Consider the following 15627-nt stretch of genomic DNA (forward strand, 5'->3'; position numbering starts at 1 on the left):
CGGGGCGTGAAGGGTGGGTTGGAGGAGTCTAGAACATGAGTGTGAGGTAGGGGGCCATGGTAGAACGGGGGCAGAGAAGAGAATGGGGAGTGTTATGGAAAGGGACAGATTAAATGTGATTTCTGTTGGCAGGGGCTTTTAGTAGGGAATGGCACCTGTTTAGCAAAAAGCAACCAAAGTTTACAGGAGAGAGTGAGATACGCTAACCAATTTAAAGGCAACATGTACATGCTGCTTTTGTCATGTTTGTGTAGCACTGTTTGAAATACTGTTTCAAAGTATTTTAAATTATTACTGTTTCAAACTCTAAAGTAAGGAGTTGCAATATTAATGTTAGTATGAACACAGAAAAATTGTCATAATCCTTCTGGTGTCACGTTTGATCTTCCTGTTCCAGGCTGTTTTACTAATCTGCCATATCAAATTACAGGCTTATTCTGAGCTGAAGAAAATGTGAGACTACAGTGGTAACCAGTATTTCCTTTCATAACTATCCTGCTTATTTTTAAGTAGTGGTTAAGGTTTCCAATGTGATTGTCAGGCTGTAACGCATTCTTACTTGCTTGTTTTGCAGCCATCAGATGCTTTGATATTGGGAAAGATAAAAAATGTGGACTGCGTGCTGTTGGCAAGGTAAATGAGCATTTTAAGGGGTTTTATATTATGTGCTTTAAAGTTTTCTCAAAAGTTTTTTCTTTTTACATTAGGTGAACTGAATTTTTACTCTGACTTCATCTTGCTCTGTGTGGTTGCTAGCAAAGTTCAGCAGAAGTCTGGTTTTTTACCTGAATGAATATGATGCTGCAGGGACTGAGAGTATTAAAAATACTGTATAGGTTAGGAAAGAGAAATCCAGTGGGGGGTGCTGCCCTAGTAAGAACGGCAACCTGCAAGGTTGCCTGCTCTGGTGGTAGGTAGGTGGTGCCTGATAGCCTCAGTAATCTGTCTGCTCCCTGTGTTTGCAGATTTCCTTTGTGCAACTGGGAAATTGCCTGTTTCCAGTTGAACTGTATCTCTGGTACCACTGCAGACTCTTCCAAATCATTCGCTTTGATTATTGAGTCCTCTGGCTGTTATCTTTATTGCTTAGGAGGCTGCATCCCATGTAGTTCTTCCTCCCTGGGTCATTTTTATTCAGACATCTCTTACCATACTCAGAAGAGACTCTGGAAGCAGGCTCTACCGATGAGTGCATGGAAACGTCACACTGATGTAACAGTGGATATCTAGGACCAATGTGCTACTAGATTAAACATGAGAATACTAACACTTCTCAGCATCTGAACGACATGGGCAGAGCCAGGTGCTGATAACAGGGTCCATCAGCAGTCCCAGAGAAGTCAAGGTGATGAATCAAGTCCAGTATCCATCCAGGGAGTCCAGGCAGGAGCAGTAGGAGATGGGGCCAGGCACAGGGTTGGAGACAAGGCTGCAGCGTGTGTCCAAAGTCCATCCAGAAAACAGGTCTGGAGACAAACTACAGCATAGGTCTGAAGGCCATCCAGGAGACAGGGCTGGGGACAGGCACACCTGTGACATAGCTCAGGCCAGGAGTGAAGGCTGGGGCCTGAGCTTGGAGGCGGGAGCATCTAGGCTCACAGCACCGGGTGTTTGGGTGGAGGCCCAGGGTGAGGCTGGCCAGGGCAATTACGACTCAGTGGTGCACTCAGGGCCCCAATTCTTTTCATGCCAGTATTTTTCCGTTAAGCTGCTGACTGTTACCATCTCTGAAACTACACTTCTGTCTGTGGTTTTACTTTTCTTATCTTGCATGGACTTTGTTCATGTATTTTGTTACACCTGGACAACATTATTCTCATTTTCTCAAAAGAAATGCTAATCCAAGGTCCCATAGCTGCGCTGTATCAAAGTAGGCCTTGGGCTACAGATGGCTGAACAACTCGGCTGTGGTTTACATCCTCACTGGGATTTATGACCATTTACATATGACCCCCGTGAGTTTACTTTTGGGGCTAATGTGCCTGCAACTTCACTTTGTGTTTTGGGAAAAATAAACAGACTTGCTCATGATTGCCAGATTAAAAAAAAGAGGGCATGTATATTCTAGAAGAAGATTATGACAACAACTGCAACATTAAACAATAAACCTACATGCCTAGTAGCTTATCATAAATGCTAATGACAACATGGGAATCCTTCCTGACAGTGCTTGGTCATGTTGTGTGCAACTCCCAGTTCCCAGTTGATTGAGTTCTTAAGACCTTTTGGTCTCTGTGAAAGAATCAATTGGGAAATTAAGTTCCTCCTTTCCTCTTACATGGTTGAAAATAATTTTCAAATGCATTTAATCATTATGTGAGTGATGCATCTCTGTAGCAATGACAGACATAACACGAAAGCTCGTGCTTATAAGACTAAGTATTTCCTGTCTTGGTGAAAAAACATACTGCAACAGTGTGAAGTCATTATTCTAATTTATGAAAGCTGTCAGATCATTTTAAAAGCAAAGAGAAAAATGTGATGATTCTACTGTTTTCTTTGGGAAGGTGACAGATTAAAACTGTGTGTTCTTTCTGTTTTTAATTTCCTGTGATGTGCTGCTCTTTTCTAGGTGGGAGAATACAAACAGCACTTCTGAGCAGAAAATTTGTAGAGGTGTATATAAATCTGTATATAAATTGTTGTAGTGTATGGAAGATTTAATTTGCTACACCTGGGTTTTCAGAATCTATGGAACTGACTTACAAAATTCAGAGAAAAATGCTTTTTGTACTCTTGAAGCTGCTAAAGTATATTTGGATTGTATTTTCAAGATTCTTTTCATTACAGTCTTGAACTTAAAAATTTTGCATTTGAAAAGAAAACTACACCACTACTTGTTAAATCAAATACTGAGAGAACCTTAATACAGTTAGGCAAACAAGCTACACTGGAAGTAGCTGAAATGATCAGTTCCACTTCCAATGTTGTTAGCGAAATTACATTTCCTGGAATTCTCTTTATCTGGGAGAAGGAAGGAAATTTCAGTCTGATTTATTTTACTCTCTTGCAACATGTATCTTTGCAGACATGGAAGGCATCATACAATTATGCCATCGAATGTCAATTACCGTGCCAATATCTGGGCATTAAAAGAAGAAAATTGTTCGCATGTATTAGTGACTACTGCCTGTGGTTCATTACGAGAAGAAATACAACCTGGTGATCTTGTCATAATTGACCAGTTCATTGACAGGTGAGTAATTGTGTTCTTAGTTTTGGGGGGAGAAAGAAGCGGTCAAGTGGGGTTAAACCATGTAATAACATGTTAATGTTAAATTCAGTTTTTGTGGAATGAGGTGGTAGCCTCAGTTCTTACAGCAAAAAGTGAGATTCATACAAGAAGTCGTGATAGGAAACAGGGATGAAATTACAAGAAGTTCAGCTCTAACAGACACAGAAGAAATACCAGGCTTTGAAGAATGGCCTCAAATGAACTGAAGTATAGCTCCTTGGGAAGAGTCTTCTGAAGAGAAGAGATCTCCTGTTCTGAGATGTGGGGAAGGAACATGGATAAGAGCACAGGTTGTTCTAAGTTTTAAGAAGAATCTGAAATGAGATGGAGAGGTGAAAGAAAGCATAGAAGGAGCCAGGTAGGAATATATATGCAGTAATAATGAGGCTCTACAGAAGAGAGATCAAATGCAACACAGTAGGAAAATAGAGGAGGTTGTTTTAAAACAAGGAGAGATGCTAACATTTTTGATTTGCTAAGAATCATAAGGAAGTAAAATTATTCCAAAGTCTGTGTACTCCAGTCAGTCCTCCCCTCCTTGATTATCTGATGCTTAGAAAAATTCAAGCAAATGGGGGTGAGGGGGAAGCTACATTTAAAGATCACCAACTACACCAAATATTTCAAAAATATCGTTGCACGTTGTAATAGGTACACCTACACTTATAGGTGTACTGTATCTGGAAGTCTTATTGGTTTTCCACCCAATTTTAAGTGTTTGGAATGGTTTATGCAGCTTCTTTGTGCTTTTGTGAGGCTGCTGGCAATATTTCATTTCCAACTGATCATGTATACCTCGGTTTGTTCTCTGCAGTGCAGTGCTATTCAAGTTTTGACTTACTGACATTTTTTTGTGTGTGTAACCGAAATGCTTTTTCTTGTAAGAGAGTACGTTTTAAGTACGGTATATCTAAATTACTAAGTACCCTGCAGGAGCAAGCCCCATATAAACTGCTTCCTGTTATACTAGAGTTGATTTATGGGTGGAAAGCAGCTGTATTGCTGACAGTGGTCTTTTTTTTTAAATTTTTTTCAAGTCTAAAAGTATTTAGGCTGATCACTTTGTTTATACAGATTAAATCATAATCATCCTTATTCTGCCAAGAGTACTTGGAAATGAGTAATTTTAGTATTGATACTGATTTATGTAGGAAAGATATTAAACATACTTGGGTACATGGTTTGGATGACTGCGAGTAAAGCACCAGTTATTTTGACAGCATTATCATCTAGCAGACTCCTAGGTAGGTGAGGGGAGCCTAACCGTGCTAAGCTGTGAATTGCATGCATGGTAAGAAGTAGCCTCTGGCCCAGAGAGCCTGCAGTTTTAAACAAGAAACAGCTGGAATAATTGCAGAGTTATTATCTGCTATGGGTGAGGGGTGGAAGTATGGAGAAACTAACTCTTGCAGAGGTCAGGCAGAAAGACATTAACAGAGCCAGGAAATGAACCCAGATATGAAATCTGAGACCATCCTTCATCTAAAATGTCATTATCAAAATTAACAATTAATTTTGAAGCTAGCTAATCTCCTCCCACAGCTTTAAATTTCCCAGCACTTGCCAGTCTGCATCATAACTTCTGAGCTGGAAAGGAAATAATCAACTTGGTTAGGTTTGGGTTTTAAGAACATGTCCCTTTCAAGAAGAAGGAAAAAAATAGGTTATAGAAGAAATCAGTATATGTATCTGATGTGAAGATGAGTGAAAGGACAGGGATGATTTACATTGCAGCAAAGAAGGCAAATAGTATCTTGGGCTGTATTAGTAGGGATGTTGCCAGGAGGTCGAGGGAGGTCATCCTTCTTCCCCTCTACTCAGCACTGGTGAGGCCACACCTGGAATACTGTGTCCAGTGCTGGGCTCCCCAATGCAAAGAGGGACATGGACATACTGAAGAGAGTCCAGCCAGGGGCCACGAAGATGCTGAAGGGACTGGAGCATTTCTGCTATGAGGAAAGGCTGAGAGATCTAGGACTGTTTCACTTGGAGAAGAGAAGACTCAAGGGGGGTCTCATCAATGTATATGAATACCTGAAGGGAGGGTGCAAGGAGGATGGAGCCAGGCTCTTTCCAGTGGTGCCCAGTGACAGGATCAGAGGCAATGGGTACAAACTGAAACGCAGGAGGTTCCCTCTGAACATTAGGGAACACTTTTTCACTGTGAGGGTGACCAAACACTGGCACAGGGTGCCCTGAGAAGTGGTGGAGTCTTCCTGCTTGGAGATATTCAAAAGCCGCCTGGACGTGGTCCCGGGCAACCAGTTCTAGGTGGCCCTGCTTGAGCAGGGGCTTGGACCAGATGACCTCCAGAGGTCCCTTCTAAGCTCAACCATTCTGTGATTCTCTGATCTGCATCTTCATTTAGAGTTTATTCAGATGGTCACCAGTAGTAATGGCATAGCCCAGATATGAGCAGTGTTTCATTTGGGCAAGTTAGTTTTCATTTCGATGTAGAAGAATGGGAACTTGTGGGGACTTGTTTCATGGCTTCAGGAAACCAAGAAGCTTCTCAGAAAAGCACGTGAGAATGTTTCAGGGTGGAAAGCAATATGTAATATGAATTTTAAAATCATTACTATCTTGCCATTTAATTCAGAAAACTGACAAGTCATAATAGTCTGTTTCATTTGACAATTTGATTTCTGTGATAAGTCTTTTTCCCTGATGGTCTTTGCCAGTGGGTGTTAGACAGCTGGTTCTTTGGAGGTAGGGGCTGCATTTTTGCCTTTCGCAGGGGTGTATCATCTGTAAGAGTGATTGCATTATATATCATAAATCATAACGAAAACAATGCTGCTGACAGGAAGATACTTTCATGGGACAAAAGAGATTAATTGTCCACCAAAGTCTGAAAAGATGCAATTTTTCTGAAATACATTCTAATGAAAGATCAGGGTCCTGCAAACAATGTCAGCAGTCTTGGAAAGAAGGTACTGGTTAAAGCTGCAAAAACAGTTGGTTATTTTTGTTGAAAGGTACCCTGGCTTCTATGTAGTGATTAACCCATGCCAGGCACTACACAGGAAAGAAGCTTGGATCTAGATGGGAAGGATTTACTCAAGCTGCCATTAAAATCAGTGCCTTCTAGGTGTCCAGGTACCTTTTGGTATCCGGGCTCTAGTTCTCAATAGGGAGCACATCATGATTCTCCTTTCAGGTGTGAAGCAAGAAGAAGGAATAGTGAATGGGTATGGGAGAAAAGCTAGAACCGAGCAGAAAGCTGTAGGCAGCAATTGTAATTTGCTCCCCTTGGGCATTCACACTGTGGCATTAATGACAGGATCTCAATGTATGGAGTTGTGTAGGACTTCTGCCTAGTTTAGGGCACGGGTTTGACTTACAGTGGGGAACACTGAATAGGTGTTATTAGAACTATGTAGCATTTCCAAACTTTTGAGGGCTTAATTCTGCAGATCATTAGCACTCCTAGCAAGTGTTTGATTTTGTATATAGAGTCTCTGCTTTCTTCATGCTTACCTATGACTGTGTGTGTTTAAACAATAAAAGTTAGATTTTGTTAAATAAGTACCAAAATATTTACATGGTGTTCTCCTTAATTCCAAATCCAAAAGTAACCACAGGTACTATGATGGGCTACAACAGTTGTTCTCTTCTTTGAAACAAGTGACTAAAAAAAATTCTGGAAAAATTTTTTTATGCCTTTGGCTCCTGTTAGTTTATTACAGTGCTGTTACCTGGCTGGATCAGACGGATTAGGGGCTTTCTAATATTTTCTCTTTGGTTTGCTAGGAAAAGAAGAGTAAGAAGGTAACTACTTACTTAGATGACTCAGCTCAGTTGGGAAGATGCAGAAAATAGCTTCATAAAAGAAATCCTGTAACAGCTGCCAACTTTATTGTTTGAATTCTTTGTGTCACATACACCACTACAATTATTACAGTATTGTTACATTCCATAAAATTTTCCATGGGAGAATTTTCTTCCAGTGTCCCTGAAGAGGCAGAGCATGCTGAGACTGCTTTTTATACAGCAGATGCCAGTGTGAATTTTCATTTTGTTCTTTAATTACTAATAGCTTGTTGATAATTCAACACTACCGGAAGAAAGGGGAAGGTGATGATGCAAGTGGTAGAGGACTGTTTGTCACAGGTGGAAATGATTTTTTTTCACTTATTTGAGTTGGATTTTGCTTCCTAGCATCAGTCATAGTCAGCATTGCCAGAAAATCTTGTGTTACTGTGATAAAATCAAAATGAAGGAGCAAAAGCCACCTTCCTGTCTGATGAAAAGTGTGGTGTTGCTGCAGGGTGGGGAATACAAACTCTGGGCACACCTTCAAAACTGCAGTACACGCAGCTTTGAATTTGAAAAAGCAGTAAGGGCAAGGCAGGCACAGCAAAACTATGCAACAGTGCAAGGGTTTGCTTGCGCTATGAGTACCGCTGTCTCCTTGCTTGATACGCAAGTGGCTATGCATAAAAACATACATGTCCCTTTCCCAGGGAAGGAATTCCCTTTTCTCCTGTACTGCCATCCACTGTCTGGCACAGAGGCAGCATGAGGGTCTGGTGGGGGTTCTCCGTAGAGCCCTACAGAGGTCAGATGGCCAGCAGGAGCTATGCAGCCCCGGTTCTTAGCTGCTTGCTTGTAGTTATCAGTCCAATGCTTTCAGGTGCTGCTTCTGATCTCCCCCACTGGGGGCATTTGTGTACTTTCCCTTTATGCTATCCTTGATCCATCTGGATTGTGCGCTTCTACTACAAATAGCGTGGCTAGTTTCTAGGCAGGCACTTGGTGACTTCTTCCTGTTTTAATGTAAACAATCAGGCAATTGTGTAACATTCAGTCGTGCTCTGTTGTTAAGCAGGCTCTCCTTCTGATGGAGGGCATGCAGACTTTTCCACATTTAAAACTGTGAGATCTGAGGAGCAGATTGTGTTTGAAGGGTGGCTGTTGAGTTCCTTATTTCTTGTTTTCTGCTGGCTCCATAAGGAGTCACTCAGGGTAGGTGGGGAAGGTCTTGAAACTCTTGTAATGACAGGAGTCTTAGGCAGATACTGTTGTTTGCTCTCTGGCTCTTGGTCTTTGTGAGGGTAAGGCAAGGAAAGCATCTGTGATTCTGTAACCTTCATTCTCTCTGCAAGGGATACAGAGGAACAGTATTGCAGCAGTGAAAACTATGTGCTGCTGCCCTGTACCTTGCAGGCAGGTGAGTGGGACAGATCAGGATGGCCAACTCCTGACTTGCGTAGCAGGGCTACAGAAAGGAGGAGAGGCTAAAAGGCATTCCTCTGTGCCAGCCATTACTTCATAGATAGCAAGAATCAGAGATTGGTTCAAATCTGCCTTTGTTCTCACCCTAAACCTAGCATCGTACAGACACATCAGCTGGCCCCATATCAAATAGCCGTGGCCTTTGCAGAGTTGCAGCCTTCCATGCAGAAGAGAAATTGTTGCACTCTGAGTGCAAACACATGGTCCATTGCTCAGAGCAGTCATAGGTCTTACCGTTATTACTTATTCCCATGCAGTTTGTATGTATGGTGCTAAACATAGCGGGATTTCTTTATTAGACCATGTAGTGATGTGGCTGTTCTCTCCAAAGAACACAGGGTATCTGAAAGTCAGAGATTAATATTTATACATATGTGATCTTTCCTCAGGGCTTTTCTGAGTGAAAGGGCCTGACTAACAACATCTGAAATACTATAATGCAGGAAATGGATTATGACTTTTCCCATTTCCTCCAATTCTAAATAATTCATTAGCAGACACTGAAAAAAAGTGTGTAAAATCAGATACGTGCTATTTGCAACTCTTCAATATCCCATAAAGGAAAAATTAATATTAGCATTTCAACCGATTTTAACAGCTGTATCTCATTTTGCAAATGTTTTTAATTTGCTGATCTCTTTTCCTATTTTGTAATCTTATCCTTAAGGAAACCCTATCAGTTACTCTTTTTTCAAATCTACTCTAACATGTATCTTGTATTTAAAACTGTCTTTTAAATATTTGCTGGCGACTTGGGTGGGGAACTGTTGTGAGCAGTATTACCAGCAGAAATTTTGTATTTTAACTGTGGATTGAATTTGGCTGTTGCCTTACTTTTCTCCTATAAAGTAAAATAGGTGACAGGAAGAAGGGAATGTCTCAAATAATTTTGTTCCAGAGGGTTTTCGCCATCCAATTGGCTGAATTAGCTTGAGGCAGTGCATTTGAAGGTAAAGTGATAGCGAGTAACAGTTCCACTAGTTGTCAAAATGGAATGCTGGATGGTAATTTCTGCAGCATGTTTGACCATTTCCATGCAAGGAAACAGTTTCTCATTTGAAAGAAGGGAGAAAAAGGATTCTTCTACTTGCAAGCTGCCAATGCATGTGTGTAATCTTTCTGATAATATGAAGACATCCTGTTCCCGGGTTTTTCTGGTTGAACTCACACCTCTCTGGTTTAGGAAGCTGTTCCTATAAATTCCCATCCTTTCAATGTAGGAATGCAATGATATGAACAACCTCTGTTTTGACTGGCTTTGTGGTAATTCAGGCTTGATCCCTTCCTGAAAGCTTACTGTGCTCTTTTTTTCAGAGATTACTTGCCTGACTATTAAATTCAGCTGATTTCTTTTGGGTAGAATTGCAGCATAATGTGGCTGTTTGTGTCATTTAGGAACAAATCAGCATTTCAGTATCTTGTTAACAATAGATTTTCTGTAATTAATTGCCAATGCACTACTGGAGTAACGGTTTTATACTCTTGAGCTCAATTCTGAAAGGTTTGTACAGAGGCAAAACAGGATTACAAGTGGTCATTAATACCACACTGATATTTTTGTTCCCTCCCGGGAATTTCTTGCTTTCTCTTCTGTTTTCTGTTTTCTCCCTGTTCTCTCTGAGCGTGTTTTCTGCTTTTCTAGGACAACTAAAAGACATTGTACTTTATACGATGGGCAGCATTCCACTCTTTCAGGAGTATGTCATATTCCAATGGCAGAGCCGTTCTGCACCAAAACCAGAGAGGTTAGTGAATTTTGTAATAATATTTAGAAATGTTATTTTTATGGCACTTATTCATGATATAGTAGTCTAATTCCCCAACATTGGACACTTTTAAGATTCAGCTGGACAGGGTGCTGGGCCATCTTGTCTAGATTCTATGACCGTGCTTTTGCCAGGAAAGGTTGGACCAGATGATCCTTGAAGTCCCTTCCAATCTGGTATTCTATGATTCTATGAATTACGCATTCTTAGAATACAGAGGCAATCTGCACCTCTTTATTCCTGTTTCTCAGATATGTCATGGTATTATGGAAAAATGGAACATTTGGAAGGCATGGGAAGTAAAAGATCTCGCGTCTTTAGGAGTTGTCTTCCTAAGGGAGGTATGCCGAAGATGTCAGTTGGCAACCTAGATTTCCTCGGGGTCTTAATAACAGGAAAAAAGATCTTTATTTATCAGGTAACAAGCCAAGAGAGCAACAAAGTGGACAAAGCAGGAAGACAGATTTAGGAATTAGTTCCTTTTTGTTCTGAATAAAACTGCACCTATGGTAGAGGCACTCTACATGCTTAATACAAAGAATCAAATAAATAGTACTTTAGCTTCACAGAAATTACAACATTGCATTTGTGCTTTTGTGCATTGTAGCAGTGGGTGGTGGTGGAGAGTCAAGGCTTAGTGTAAAGGATGTTAAACATAGAAACAAGCCAAATTACAGTAGCCTTTTATTCTTAACTGTTGCTCTTAGTTTTGTCACTTCAAGATTTTCAGGCTTCAAAAACACTTTGACTAGGCAGTGTGAAACACTGCTGTTTTTCAACACCTTTATAAGCTTCTGGGAGGAGCGTATCTGTGATTAAATATGCCACTTTAGCATATTCTTAGACCTGAGGAAAAGAGAAGGTGAAGATTGAACTGTGCATTTTGAGCTGTTGTGGAATGCTCTGATCAGAAGCTGCAAGGAGGTACATTCTCCAGGGGCACAGGAATGCTTACAGAATCAGTCATATCCATCTAAGAGACTTGCTCTCTGTGCAGTCAGTTACTACACTGAGCAGGACAAAGCTGAATTGTGAAGCAGGTGGCCCAATCTGTACCGAGAGCATGTACAAATATTTGTAGTACTGAGCTATTCTGCTCTTGTCACCAATTCACTTCAGTGTCATTACAGCCTATTTTTGTTAATTGGCCAGACATAGTGTGGTTTCGAGATATCCACCAGCAGGTCCACAGCACTGTTGGTAGAACAATGCTTCAATGCACTGGGAATCAAGGTGTTTTGCAATGAAGTAAAGACATTTTAAATCTCATGAGGAAACAAACCACTACGTATTACACATGTGCATGCTTTTGCCATTCTTCCACTGAGCAGCAAATTATGCAAAATAATTTGCATTTTTCACGCTACAAGAGCTAGCCACATGCTCTTACCAAAGATTAGTTGGCATATAGCTGCTTACTGACTTTGAGCATGATGTCCTGTTACAACAGATAAAAGGAGTTTATTGAGAACTAACTGCACGCTTTTTGAAATAGATTAAAAACAGTGTTATTACTGAAGTGATTGGCAGTACTTCATGCTGTGTCTCTTTCTCATGTTTTAAAAAAGGTAAGTAGATATGCATAAGCCATTTCCTGAGGTTGCAGGAAACATATGCCAAGGCTAGTTTTCATTCGATTGTTAAGTAGCTAGAGACAATGTTCTTTGGGTATTACATTTTTTGAAAAGCCAACAGAGAAATGCTCCTTTTCAAACAGAGAAAAAACATTTAGGTACTTCCCAGTCTCACATGTGATCATTATCTCATTAGCCTATGCATTCTAATCAGCCTAACAGATGTTTTAAAGAACATGTGGTTTTGAGCTCTTAGCGAGGCTGAAAATGGATACTTTCACTTCATTTGAAAATACCAGATAAAAGTGACTTAAACTTTTTTCCTGGAACTATCCCTGAAAATTGTTGGGATCATTTCAGTCCAGTTTATCCTAATCCAGGGGAATTTCATCAATAAATGCAATAATAATAAAGCCAAAACTGTTAATGTAATAGATTAATTAAGGAATTTTACATTAAAACATCTGAAAACTATATTAAATTGCATTTGTGCAAATATGTGAAAATACGGTTTTATTTGGTTTATGCACTGTAAATTAAATGAGAATCTGAAAGGAGTTTATCTTTTCTCTGACTGCAAACTTTTGAATAATGTAGGGTGCCTTGGTTATTACCGCTTTCAGAAACTGCAACATCTTATAGGGAGTAAAGTTGGAAATTTGTAAAGATTTTCAGGGAAATACTGCTCAACTGTGGTTTAAGTCAAATCACAGTCGAAGTTGTCTATTGATCTATTAACAACATGTAATTAACTGGCAATCAGTGAATCGTGTATTCAGAATTAATATCAGCAATAAACCACATTATTAGGTGTGATTAATATTAGATTAACTTACAGCATGTTAAACACCTACAAATTTCTAAGTGTCCTGTGGCTAATCCCCAGAAGCTCTGCTTTACCTCTACATGCATATTCACACAGTTGCATGCACAAATACCCTTCCCCAGCACATGTGGGTTACGTGCACACCCACCCTCTTCTGGGAGTGCAGGTTTACCTGTTCACACGCATCTGCAGTGGGAGATGTGGGTATTCCAGCTTTATCTGTACTTGTGCTGCTCCACACAATCCACTGATCCACATGCCGGCGAGGAGGCACCCCACAAGGTCACATAGCACACTCGAGGTATTGCTGCTTGTTGCACCCATGTATGGCGGCTTGACCAACCAGCTGGAGTGCAAGCTTCTCACAGCATTTTGCAGGGAGGCTGCTCCCCCTTGCCTGTGTGAAGGCCATGATGCTGACAAGGCAGCTTCTAGTGGTGTCAGACTATATTTTCACTGCTGCTGTGTTATGAAGGTCTCTCCTGTCCTGTCAGAATTTTTCGTGCTGCTTTTATACTTCTTTTCAAACTTTTCTTTTCCATTGATGGTCATTTTAAACAGATGTCATTATAGTTACTTTCCCCTTCCTATTCAGGACTGTTATAGGTGTCCTGGTCCCATTTACACATGCTGGTACACTCTTATTCCTGCTGTATCAACTGGTGTTGCCCGGGCCATTTACCAAGAGAGAAAGTCATGATGATTCTGCCATATCCTAGTTCTGCCGTATCAGGTTCTGCCATATCAGGTCCTAGTTTGAACTGTAAAGGCTAATGTGAAGTACATGATATATGTAAAGTGTACAGCTCAGTCACTGGCATGGGAAAATGTGGTAATTTTTTCTCTACAGATTCCCAGGGTACTCTTTGAAGTATATGCTTGTAGAGTTTTACTTTCAAAAAGTAAATTTCCTACTATTGTTCTCACCAGCTCAACTCCACCATGTGGTAATGTAGTGCTCAGTGGAGTGTTTTCACCATTCTGTTCTCGATGTAAGCACAGCCTAAATATCATGCAAAAAATTTCTGTTTTCCAATCTTCTTGGTCTGCATTGAAAACAGTAATCCAACTGACACTGACAAAATCAGATGAGTTCAAGATCATTCCTGTTAGTAGGGCCGTTAATTTCTCTTGCTGGATGAGGCAACTGGTTTTGGACAGCTGTAGCCATATGAAGCTTGACTGCTTTGTATAAAGCTAATTTCTTTTGTATGTACGTTTTTTGATGGGATGCAAAAGCACTGCACCAGGAGAATTATTTCCTTTCCCCAATATTGGCATGTTTTACAGGTTCTTATTGAGACTGCCAAGAAGCTTGGGCTCCAGTGTCATTCCAAGGGGACGATGATCACAATTGAAGGCCCACGTTTCAGTTCTCGAGCAGAAAGCTTGATGTTTCGCAGCTGGGGAGCTGATGTTATCAACATGACCACAGTGCCTGAAGTTATTCTTGCAAAAGAAGCTGGAATGAGTTATGCTAGTATTGCCATGGCAACAGATTACGACTGCTGGAAGGAACATGAAGAAGCAGTGAGTGAAACTTTTTCTCTGGGTGTTGTCCTGGGGGATCTGGATGAGAACCTGTAGGTTTTGATAAGAGGTCACATACTGAACTAAATCTGTTCTTACATCAGTATCACTGAGTTATTCTGGATGAACGATTGTGAAATTAAGAACAGAATAAATTGTTGCCACTTCATTCATTTTCATAAACTTGCCTCACTACTAGCAAACCTTTTGTCTCCTCTTGTCTGAATCAGAGGATCTGTGTCTATGAAGCTGGTGAGCTCTGTGTATGAGCTTGTCTTCCCGTAACTGGCCTGGTGTTTTTTCTTTTGCAGCTCTGTGCACAATGATGTATCTGCTTTAGTTCTCCTATTTCTGTAAAATACAATCAGACATACACCCGCAGAGGAAAGCAGTTTTTACTCGCTAAAAGGATTGTGGCATTTTAAGGCTTCACATTTTCACTTAGAGATGTATGAGTTAATTTAATTTATTTGGATATTTAAATGTTTGCCATCAAAATTGAGAGACACCACTCAGTTTTATTGTATTTCTAGGTTTCAGTGGATAAAGTTTTAAAGACGCTGAAAGGGAATGCAAATAAGGCTACTAGCATACTCCTTACTGCTATACCTCAGATAGGTTCCATGGAATGGACTGACACCCTGCACACCCTGAAAGTAAGTACACACATGAGGCTGATGAGTACTGGGGACAGTGTATGCATATGTACACATAATATAGGTATATGTTCCAAGATGTTTCTGCTTAAATCATAACTTCTTAGAGTAGATGCTTCAACAAACCAAATCCATTCAAGATGGGCAAACAAATTTGTTAAGACTCTAACAAGCTTCATTACAAAGATCTAGCTTGAGTTTTACAAGAAGTGTTACAAAAGGTAAAAAAATTAAGGACATCTGTATATGGTTGATGAAGTGTTATCCTTCATAGCACAGGTAAGATACAGATCTATGTGAATATCCAAGTGAAAAACCTGTACCTCTACTTAGCTTTAGCTTACATCTTAGAACAATGGAGAGCCAAGCGGAGGAGACTGAACCAAACCAAAAACATTGTGCTCTTTTTAACATGTCGAAGGAGAGGAGTCTGTTACAAGATACGGGTAATAACCAGTTTGAAATTATTAGAACTGTGTACTCCCACAGGTTTCAGATCCACAGTGCATGGAAAAAAAAAAAGGAAAAGAAAAACATTTCAAAATATAGTGGTGATGGAATTTTTAGGCAGAATTTTTCTTAGACAAGTGTTTACTTACATGTTTTACATCGCCTTTATAGAATCATAGAATCATAGAATCATTGAGGTTGGAAAAGACCTCTAAGATCATCGAGTCCAACCGTCAACCCAACACCACCATGCCCACTAAACCATGTCCCTAAGCGCCTCATCTACACGTCCTTTAAACACCTCCAGGGATGGGGACTCAACCACTTCCCTGGGCAGCCTGGTCCAATGTTT

At 40.4% G+C, this 15627-nt stretch overlaps 1 protein-coding gene across 1 annotated transcript in view; it reads left to right on the plus strand.

Annotated features, from left to right (window-relative positions):
* Positions 1-15627, plus strand: part of MTAP (methylthioadenosine phosphorylase) — a 154268-nt gene that overhangs the window by 131050 nt on the left and 7591 nt on the right. The window contains exons 3-7 of the mRNA XM_009285055.2: positions 575-633; positions 3029-3196; positions 10116-10218; positions 13930-14169; positions 14703-14825. Coding sequence (XP_009283330.1) covers positions 575-633; positions 3029-3196; positions 10116-10218; positions 13930-14169; positions 14703-14825 — 693 coding nt within the window. The remainder of the gene's footprint in view (positions 1-574; positions 634-3028; positions 3197-10115; positions 10219-13929; positions 14170-14702; positions 14826-15627) is intronic.

The sequence above is a fragment of the Aptenodytes forsteri genome, unplaced genomic scaffold (assembly GCF_000699145.1).
Source record: "Aptenodytes forsteri isolate BGI_AS27 unplaced genomic scaffold, ASM69914v1 Scaffold167, whole genome shotgun sequence".
Taxonomy (NCBI): Eukaryota; Metazoa; Chordata; class Aves; order Sphenisciformes; family Spheniscidae; genus Aptenodytes; species Aptenodytes forsteri.